This window comes from Gigantopelta aegis, chromosome 4 (assembly GCF_016097555.1).
Source record: "Gigantopelta aegis isolate Gae_Host chromosome 4, Gae_host_genome, whole genome shotgun sequence".
NCBI classification, from domain to species: Eukaryota; Metazoa; Mollusca; class Gastropoda; order Neomphalida; family Peltospiridae; genus Gigantopelta; species Gigantopelta aegis.
This window is the reverse complement of record NC_054702.1, coordinates 96125278-96136342: the sequence shown is the minus strand read 5'-3', so window position 1 is coordinate 96136342 and position 11065 is coordinate 96125278. Positions and strand designations below refer to the sequence as shown.

Below are 11065 nucleotides of genomic sequence, written 5' to 3'. Positions count from 1 at the left end.
GGCGGCAATACTCGTGACGGGTGTGACCGGTGGGGCAGGATATGCTCATCTTTCGCGAACACCTGATATCATCACTGTTATGACAGTGATTCATGAGTGCATGTCATCACAGCTGTACTTATTCTAATGAACTCTGTTCGGTGCTAGTTTTGATTTAAAACTAGTTTGGGACTGTGCAAGAAGGATTAAATCTCCAGTAAAGGATCTCCTCGGGAGTGGCTGTCCTATAGACGAGGCACTAGATACAGATTCACAAAATTAACCACTATTTTGCCAAAAGCCCATTTGCGTCTGCATTGTGCAGAGATACGGCCCTGACCATGTATTATGGTTTTGTCGTTCAGGTACAATGTACAAGCCACCCAATGGAGCAATCGCTGCTATTGCCCGCCTCGGATAATCATCGATACTCACTGTATTTAAATCTACAGTCATTGGTGTTTGCACAACTGATATAAAACGAGAAACTCTTCGCTGCTTATTACACGAAACCAAGGCTTCCGACGTTCAAGATGGGGAAGCATGTGAGAACAACAGTGCTTTTGTTATATGTGATGGCTTTGGTGATTGCCGTGGATTTTCTTAAAACGATTGTATATGATATGAGCTTGTGGACTTTAGAACCTTCAGCCATTGATATTAGTACCCGTTCTCGACAACGAGGAGAAACTGCAAAGAACAATACTAATTACAACTCTAGAACACGTAAAGAAATTGTAAACACGGATATTGGTTTCCTTTCTACAATAGGAAAAGCTCCTCCGTGTAAAAGTTTCGACAGCAATAGGTCTACATGGCCTTCCTGCGATGCATTATTTTCAGTTCGCAATAAAAATGGTAAGTAATTGTCCAAACTCCAAGACCTATTTTTTCTATAGACCTCCCTGAGAATCTCACTTTTTTCTTTGTGTTTACTCCAGAAAATAGCCCGGATTTTAATCAGGGTACGGCCCTGATGAGGTTTGTGTTTATGTGTTTTTTGTCGTGTCGTAGTTTATATTTTAATACTGTCTAATAAAATCTCATAAAAGAAACTAGTGTCACCCATCTCGTCCCTTTAAGCTGTGCACCCAAACGGCCTTAACGAGGCCACTCGCGTGGACATATCGATCGGACTTTAAACTTTTAGATCTGCGTTCAAAATTTTATGTCGAAATTACTTCTTTTTTTAAAAAATATTATTAAATAGTCCGATCCTCTCTTCTTTCTCTTATTTAGTTTTGGACTGTCCTTCTAAAATGCTCCAAATTATGTAAATATTCGGCCGAGCAGTCAATTCTTTTTATTTTTGGCTTGTAATTTTTTTTTTTATTTATTCTATTAACTTTTTCACTAATTGCTATTTTCAAAATTCTGCCCATTCCCCCCCCCCCCTCCATCCCGAGTCAGGCCACCGATCTTATCGGAGGTCGGACTCGGGATGGGCGTGTTCGAAACATTAGTGGTATATGGGCACGTTAAACTAGTTATCATCATCATCATCACCCATTGCCGCGATAACGTTAAATATCACGATTTATGTACACAATCAGTGGCGGATCCAAAAAATCCATTTGGGGGGGGGGGGTCAATAACATGAGGCGAAATACCAAAGAAATTTGGGGAAGGTTTAGAGAGGGATAGTAAAAAAATTAAGATTAATATATAATAAAATATATAACTGTCTCAAATTTAGGGGCCCCGGTCCCCTGGGCCCCCTAGATCCGCCTCTGACAATTACAGTCGATCATTTACAGAAAACTAATTGGCCAGTTTATACCAGTATGATACCATGAATACCAAGCAGAAAAAAGTAGTATTTGAGTTATTTAAAGTGACAGATCCTGTTTTTAAAGCAAAACATACGACGTGTTTTTCACTATTAGAGCCGCTATTGATCATTGAAGTCAAATATTACTTTTAGTACTGTTTTACTTTTGATTATTCATTTCTGTACATTTCCGTACATTCAAAGTGTCCCTGTCACCAAGAAACGCATTTTTCATATTTTTAAAAACGTACGCACCCCGGAGAAGTAAAGGTTATGGAGACGAGCTCTTGTCTATTTTTAAGGCTATTTCCCCGTTTTAACGTCATAAAGTCTTGTTCAAGTTTGTAGCTTAACCAAACTTAGTGTCTATGCTCACGAGTTCAAACTAGGGTCTGCGACTTTAACGATTTTGTTTTTATTATTTAAATTTTAACGTTTCAGGCCCCCCTCAGACTATGATGGTATCCGTGAGTTTCGAGAGACTGGGCAATGCTCACGGCGTAGGGCTACTTCCGGGGGGCTTGTTTCGACCAGTCGGGTGCACGCCGTCCCAGCGAGTGGCGATTATCGTCCCATTCCGTGACCGGGTGGTCCATCTGAAGACGCTTTTAAATTGCTTACATCCTATGCTGAAGAGTCAGACGATTGAGTACATGATATTTGTTGTTGAGCAGGTTTGACCATTTGTTTGTCAGTGTTATTGAAATGTGTGGGAAGAGAAGGTTGTGAAGATTGGGTGTGTTTTCAGTTTTACCAACATTTGTTGTTGAACAGGTTCGCCCATTTGTTTGTCGATCGTTTCTGAAATACACACACTAGTGTGGAAAGAGTAGGTTGTGTGGTTGGGTAGTTTAGTAATTTTGAATCCAATTTAGGTGCCACTTTAGACAGATCATCAGTTATTACATGTCTCTTAACGACAGACAATCGTTATATATAGACACCGATATTCTTATACATGTGTACACACATATACATGCATATACATATATATATATACACAGACACAATCGTTCTATATAGACACATATATATAATGATTGAAGATGAATAATTGAAACGGATTGAAAAGGATATTATTTCTTAAAATTGTTTTTAAATACATATATACTGTACACTTGTTTTCTTTTATCATATATCGTATATATATATATATATATATATATATATATATATATATATATATATATGCATGTATATTAAATGTGTAAGTTGAGTCATTAAAAAGGATTTTATTAATCAGTAACATCTTACAATGACAACAACTCGATGTCTTTAAAGGTGCATTCTCAAAGAAAGAAAAACATGGGGGTTTTATTTAAAGACGCACTCAACACATTTTAGTTACGGTTATATGGAGTCAGACATATGGTTAAGGACCACACAGATATTGTCGCCATTTCATGGGCTACTCTTTTTGATTAGCAGTAAGGGATCTTTCATATGCACCATCCCACAGGCAGGGTAGTACATACCACGGCCTTTGATATACCAGTCGTGGTGCACTGGTTGGAACGAGAAATAGCCCAATGAGCCCACCGACGGGGATCGATACCACACCGACTGCGATCGAGCGAGCACCTTACCACTAGGCTACGTCCCGTCCCTTGCATTCTCATTTGAAGTCATATTGTCATATTTGGCTATTTTTTTAATTATGATAAATAACGTGCACAGTGCGTTAACAGCACTTTGTTTCCTTGAGAACCATTGAACGTAGAAAGTATTCATCAAAATAGCAGTCAGTTCTTTGTCAATATTTAGATGCAGTTCAAATTCAAACTGTGATGCCACATGTTTGCAAAAAAAAAAAAAATTCCATAAAATCGTAGCAAATATTAAATTATTTGGATGTAATGTTTTGTGGGTATGCATGTAATTCAAGGTATAATCTTTACATTTCAAAAATGAATTAATATTTACATTTCAAAATGAATGGTTATTCTGGTCATTATACATGCAACTTTGAAACCTCCCCTTTAAGAGATATCGCTGTGCGTGTTTTTCAGTCACCAGTTTCAGTCTTCAATCGGGGCATGGTCAAGAACATTGGTTTCGTCGAGGCTCGACGGCTGTGTGATTTTGACTGTTACATCTTCCACGACGTCGACCTGCTCCCCCTGGACTACAGAAATACGTACACGTGCAGTGAGATGCCGAGGCACCACGCCGCATCCATTGACAGATTTAATTACACGTATGATTTTTATTATACTCTCTCTCTCTCTCTCTCTCTCTCTCTCTCTCTCTCTCTCTCTATCATCCTTGCATATTATTTGCAACACCGCCCTATGTGATCTAGTAGTTATCAAGCCATCGGACGTAAGGCTGGTAGGTACTGGGTTCGAATCTCGGTGCCGACTGTCACCCAGAGCGAGTGTTAATGACTCATTGGGTAGGCCACTACACCAACTTCTCTCTCAGGAACCACTGACAGCTAACCACTAAACCATGTGGGATAAGGAGGTTATTTCATGGGGTTTTATTTTTTAATACGATTTTTATGTCAATGAGTGATGTGTGAAAACCATATGTTCACGAACTGTGGACTTTGTAAAAACATTGTTAAAGATGGGGTGGGATGTAGCCCAGTGGTAAAGCACTCGCTCGATGCGCGGTCGGTCTAGGATCGAACCCCGTGGGTGGGCCCATTGGGCTATTTCTCGTTCCAGCCAGTGCACTACGACTGGTATATCAACGACCGTGGTATGTACTACCTTGTCTGTGGGATGGTGCATATAAAAGATCCCTTGCTGCTAATCGAAAAGAGTAGCCCAAGAAGTGGCGACAGCGGGTTTCCTCTCTCAATATCTGTGTGGTCCTTAACCATATGTCTGACGCCATATAAACGTAAATAAAATGTGTTGAGCGCGTCGTTAAATAAAAAAAAAATTCTTCCTGTTAAAGATATAAATACAGTAGTAATAGCCTACCCACCTAAAGTGACGAATGTCGGCTGACGGCTCTTTTTTTTTTCCTTTGTTTTTTATCGTACAAAACTGATCTCACACTAGTAAACTGATCAAGAAGATATAAGTTCATACTCCATGAGCAGACAACATTGTTCACTATTGGTGACTATTGCTAATTTAGTTATAAATTGTCCGATGTTTTTTTACAAATTGCAGGATAATAGAACATTTTATTTTATTTCCTAAGTACTTTTTTTTTTTCGATTTACGTAAAGCTAGACTGAAATAACTGACCCTCCCCCCCAAAAAAAAAGAAGAAAAAAAAAGAAAAAAGAAGTAATAGTAATAAAAAAAAAAGTGTCTAAAAATGGAGGCCTATTTGAATAGTGTCCTAATGAAAATAAAAGTCACAAATCTAAAATGATAATAGTCTAAGGCGGACCTAATTCAAATTGGAAAACAATCCCACCATTTTCTTCGTCCGACGATAATTAAAGAGATAGAATCAAGACAGTAACAAACAAAAAACACATGCATGCACGTACATACATCCCCGCCCAGCCCCGCCCTGGCCCACCCACCCCCTAAAACGCAATTCCCCCTCCCAACTTGTATTATCAAAGACCGTGGCGTGTACTGTCCAGTTTATGGGAAAGTATATATATATATATATATGCTTTTTGCTGGATCCGTGGAGCGTATTTCAAAGTGGGGGGCCACTGTCAGTGTGATTTAAAAAGGGAGGGCACTGTCAATCCGATGTTTCCGGGGGAGGGAAATGTAAGGGCTCAAATGGCCCGGCCCTGTTACAGGTTTGTGGGGCATGCTCCCGAGTGGAAATGTTGAAATTCAAGTTTTCAAATATGGCATTTCCAGCATTCTGTGGGGTCTGGCACTCGCAGCTGCCCCCCCCCCCCCCCCCCCACACACACACACACACACACACACACACACATTCCGCGGCCCCTGTTTGAAGGCTGAGGTATCTGCAGCTGTCCTGTCAGAGGGAAAATGAATATAAAAGATCCCTAGCTGCTAATTAAAACAAATGTAGCGTGTCTCATCTGAAGACCATGTGTCAGAATTACTCATTGTCTGGCATCCAGTAACCGATGGTTCATTAATCAATGTGCTCTAGTGGTGTCGTTGAACAAAACAAACTTTTAACACCAAGTGTGAACACGTGTTGCAAGAAAACACCTGTCGAGATGACAGCCCATGCGTGTTTCATGCAAGCTGTCAAGTTTATGTACTACTTTGTTTCTAAATACTCTGTTTAAACATATCCATTCTCTTATCGGTGTGGTCCTTAACGAGAGAGAGAGAGAGAGAGAGAGAGAGAGAGAGAGAGAGAGAGAGAGAGAGAGAGAGAGAGAGAGAGAGAGAGAGAGAGAGAGAGAGAGAGAGAGAGGCGCACACGCACGCACCCGTTGTAACTTTTATTATGACTAACTACCTTTCACTGCAGCTTACCGTACAGGAATATTTTCGGAGGTGTGGTGTCGTTTCGTCGTGACATGTTTGAGAAAGTGAACGGCTACTCTAACATGTACGTGGGGTGGGGCGGCGAGGATGATGACCTGGCCACCAGGTAAGCCGAACACAACACGACACGCAGAACGTAAAAATCACATTGTTAAAAACGTTCTTACATTTACAATGTTCATAAGGTTTTAATAAACATATATGCTGCCAAGTTTGACGAGAATAAAAAAATTCTGCTTGTTGTAATGGCATGCAGGTAGAAGTAAAAGTGAAAGATGTACTGGGTATTCTATCAATAAGGAAATACCCCAAAATATACTATATATATATATATATATATATATATATATATACTACTCAAAAGAATTTAAGGGTCAGACGATATTTTCGACATTATTTTCTGAATGTCAATTATATTAGGTAGACCATAATGTCACGCATGGTATTGTTCCATTTTGACGAAAGTGGGTCTAAGCAACCCATAAATGAATTAAAATCCATTGTCATTGACACTGTCGACTAGTTCTAATGGCGAAAACATGCTTACATTTGCACGTAAATTAGGGCGAAAGCGAAAGGTCTGCTAAGTGCCCATAACTTGCTTTTTCACAAAGCGCTTCATTTGCACGCTTTGCACGTGTATTCCATGTTCCCAATGCTGAATTTCCGTATAATTGGAGCTTGCGTTCGTGTACGGTGCACACTCCAAATTCGACAATGGTATGACTTCAACTGACTATCGAAGATTGAGGAAGGGCTATTGTTTGGCTTCAGGATGGCAATACGCAAAGAAATGTTGCTCTGAGACTTGGTGTCAGTCAGAGTGTCGTTGGCCGACTGTGGCAACGGTACCAAGCAACGAATTCTGTTCGAAATCGTCCACGTTCCGGAAGACCCCGAAGCACTACAAATAGAGAGGACCGCTACATCACCAATATGGCTCTACGTCAACGCACAACCACTGCACGCCGATTACGTGACAATCTGCGGACTGCGACCGGAACTTGAGTGTCTGATCAAACCATACGCAATCGTCTGAGAGCCATTAATCTACGCTGCCGTCGCCAGGCTGTTCGACCACCACTCCTACCACGTCACAGAACGGCCAGACGTCACTGGTGCACGCTTCATCTGCGGTGGCAACGTGTTCAGTGGGGTCGAGTGATGTTCACTGATGAGTCCAGGTTTAGTCTCCAGTTCAACGACGGTCGGGTTCGTGTCTACAGACGTCCTGGGTAGCGCTTCGCTGACGTTAACGTTAGACAACGTCACCGGTTCGGTGGTGGCAGCGTCATGGTGTGGGGCGGCATCTCTATCCACCACAGGACCCCCTCTATGTGGTGGATGGCAATCTGAATGGAATCCGCTATCTGAATGAGATTATCCGGCCGTTGGTTCTCCCAGGCCTTCAGCAGATTGGCGGCGGGGCAGTTCTGCAGGATGACAATGCCAGACCCCACCGCGCCAGGGTGGTAACGGACTTTCTCAGACAACAAGGTATCGCCAGGATGGATTGGCCAGCATATTCGCCTGACTTGGCCCCAATAGAGGAGGCCTGGGACGAATTAGGCAGGAGAGTTCGGGATAACCATGCCCCTCCGGCCAACCTTCATGATCTGGGTCAACTTCTTATGGCAGAGTGGCAGGCCATTCCCCAAGAGTTCTTCAGACGTCTGATCAACAGCATGAGGCAACGATGTGTCGAGTGTATTCGCGCCAGGGGTGGATTCACACACTATTAAACGAATGTTCTAATGTGTAAAATCCATGTTTGACAACCTTCAACTTTGACAGCATGTCATGTGACTTTCTTGTATACAGTGACGTTTATTTGTGGTTTTTTGTAAATATAGAACAATAAAAAAAAAAATTGGTGTAGTTTACATCATCAATCTAATACACTCTGAAACTTATTTGGTTATAAATTTTTGACCCTTAAATTCTTTTGAGTATATATATATATATATATATATATATATATATATATATATATATATATATATATCTGTATGAATCTGTTTTTGTACACTCCTATAACAAGCTAAAGAGGGATAACAAAATAATAGTCGCATATTGCCCACCCAAACAGTTTTAAAACTAATATAACACGCTGTTTCTTAATATAATTTATCTGTCTTCTTTTGGGATCCGGGGCAGGACATAGCCCATTGGTAAAGCGCTCGCTTGAAGCGTAGTCGGTCTGGACTATTTCTCGTTCCAGCCAGTGCACCACGACTGGTATATCAAAGGCTGTGGTATGTGCTATCCTGTCTGTGGGATGGTGCATATAAAAGATCACTTGCTACCAATGAAAAATATTGCGGGTTTTCTCGTTATGACCATATGCCAAAATCACCAAATGTTTGATATCCAATAACCGATGATTAATAAATCAATGTGCTGTAATAGTAACAACACAAACTTTAATTTTTCTTCCAGGGTCCAGCTAAATGGAATGAATATAGAACGCTACCCAATGGAAATTTCGCGCTATAAAAACTTGAGACATGCAAAAGACAAACCAAATAAAGAAAGGTAAATATAAAGTATATAATAAGCGTCGGGTTCATCAAATCATTTCCTATTTAGGATTAAAAGAAGCATTCATACGTACCAATATGTGGGATAGGATTGCTTCTCCGTGGGTACATAACTTGTTGTCGTTGCCGAGGCTTTCTGAGTCCCCGACATCAAATAATGTGTGTAAGGGTGGAATAGCCCTATCCCACAAAAGTTAACATGGATGATTATGTTTCTATCGTCCACTAAGTAAAGTAAACATTTTGTCCAAAAAGAACATAACTCAAAATGGTTTATACTAAAAGGTTTACAATGTTCACTTTGAACCTGTTACTATGATTGTTCTATGATGGTCTTACCCTGTATGTATGATTGTTGTATGATGGTCTTACCCTGTACTTTGCTTGTTATGTGATGGTCTTACCCTGTACTATGATTGTTACATGATGGTCTTACCCTGTATGTATGATTTTTATGTGATGGTCTTACCCTTACTTTGCTTGTTACATGATGGTCTTACCCTGTATGCATAATTGTTCTCTGATGGTCTTACCCTGTACTATGATTGTTACATGATGGTCTTACCCTGTACTATAATTGTTCTATGCTGGTCTTACCCTGTATGTATGATTTTTATGTGATGGTCTTACCCTTACTTTGCTTGTTACATGATGGTCTTACCCTGTATGCATAATTGTTCTCTGATGGTCTTACCCTGTACTATGATTGTTACATGATGGTCTTACCCTGTACTATAATTGTTCTATGCTGGTCTTACCCTGTATGTATGATTGTTATGTAATTGTCTTACCCTGTACTATGATTGTTACATGATGGTCTTACCCTGTATGTATGATTGTTATGTGATGGTCTTACCCTGTACTATGATTGTTATGTGATGGTCTTACCCTGTACTAAGATTGTTACATGATGGTCGTTCCCTGTACTATGATTGTTGTAGGATGGTCTTACCCTGTACTATGATTGTTACACGATGGTCTTACCCTGTACTATGATTGTTATGTGATGGTCTTACCCTGTACTATGATTGTAATGTGATGGTCTTACCCTGTACTATGATTATTTTGTGATGGTCTTACCCTGTACTATGATTGTCCTATGATGGTCTTACCCTGTATGTATGATTGTTATGTGATGGTCTTACCCTGTACTATGATTGTTATGTGATGGTCTTACCCTGTACTATGATTGTTGTGTGATGGTCATTCCCTGTACTATGATTGTTGTGTGATGGTCTTACCCCGTATTTTGCTTGTTGTATGATGGTCTTACCCCGTACTATGATTGTTGTATGATGGTCTTACCCCGTACTATGATTGTTGTATGATGGTCTTATCCTGTGTGCACGATTGTTATATCATGGTCTTACACTGTCACAGTTCTGGACAATAACAAAATATACCTATACCTATTTTCAGAATGCAGTTGCTGGAATCCAGTTACAAACGAATGAAAACCGATGGAATCAACAGTTTGATTTACACACGTCATTTAATGGAGTTTCGGCAGTTGTATACATGGATATATGTTAGCATAGACGACAAATATTATAAACATGTTCTGATGTAACGTCAAGAGGACGGTTCCACAGGGGAAGAACAACTACTTTGAATTTAACACATTATACAAAAATTGCCTTAACATAAAAACAAATTCGTTATAGTTTTTTTCCTACGTTTCGGCAATAAAACACTGTACGAAAATCCCATATTAATAAACCAATATTCGAAAATACTATATGATAAAACACTGTATGAAAATCCCATATGATAAATCACTGTACGAAAATCCCATATAATAAAATACTGTACGAAACTCCCATATAATAAATCAATGTGCTCTAGTGGTGTCGTTAAACAAAACAAACTTTAACTCTTGCCTGGAGTCGGTTTGATCTAGATCTGTTTTCTCCTCAGGGTTTGACCGGAGTGTTCTGTTCTAAACTCAGTTGCCAGTAATATGTCTCCAACTATAAAATATGATAATATTTATCTTGTTTTTCGGAATATCAGTTAATGTTTCCGTTGCAACCAGGGGCGGGACGTAGCCCAGTGGTAAAGCGTTCGCTTGATGCGCGGTCGGTCTAGGATCGATTCCCGTCGGTGGACTCATTTGGCTATTTCTCGTTACAGCCAGTGTTCCACAACTGGTGTAACAAAGGCCGTGGTATGTACTATCCTGTCTGTGGGATGGTGCACATAAAAGATCCCTTGCTGCTAATCGAAATATCTGCGTGATCCTTAACCATATATCTGACGCATATAACCGTAAATAAAATGTGTTGTGTGCGTCGTTAAATAAAACATTTCCTTCCTTCCGTTTGGACCACAAAGAGCATGAGGTAATCAGGGCGGCATACGTCAAAGGAATGGTCTTC

At 40.1% G+C, this 11065-nt stretch overlaps 1 protein-coding gene across 1 annotated transcript; it reads left to right on the top strand.

Moving 5' to 3' along the window:
- Window positions 1-451: 451 nt before the first annotated feature.
- LOC121372391 (beta-1,4-N-acetylgalactosaminyltransferase bre-4-like) lies at window positions 452-10844 on the top strand. The gene is made up of 6 exons (XM_041498694.1): window positions 452-837; window positions 2192-2424; window positions 3760-3947; window positions 6131-6253; window positions 8587-8682; window positions 10107-10844. Exons 1-6 carry the CDS (start codon window positions 513-515, stop codon window positions 10255-10257), a joined length of 1116 nt encoding a protein of 371 aa, XP_041354628.1. The 5' UTR covers window positions 452-512; the 3' UTR covers window positions 10258-10844.
- Window positions 10845-11065: the final 221 nt, after the last annotated feature.

Excerpts from the sequence above, each read along its gene's own strand:
- LOC121372391 (XM_041498694.1), top strand. The coding sequence starts at position 513 with ATGGGGAAGCATGTGAGAACAACAGTGCTTTTGTTATATGTGATGGCT. Across the intron at positions 2,425-3,759 it reads TGATATTTGTTGTTGAGCAG|TCACCAGTTTCAGTCTTCAA; the intron begins GTTTGACCATTT and ends CGTGTTTTTCAG. Across the intron at positions 3,948-6,130 it reads ATTGACAGATTTAATTACAC|CTTACCGTACAGGAATATTT; the intron begins GTATGATTTTTA and ends CTTTCACTGCAG.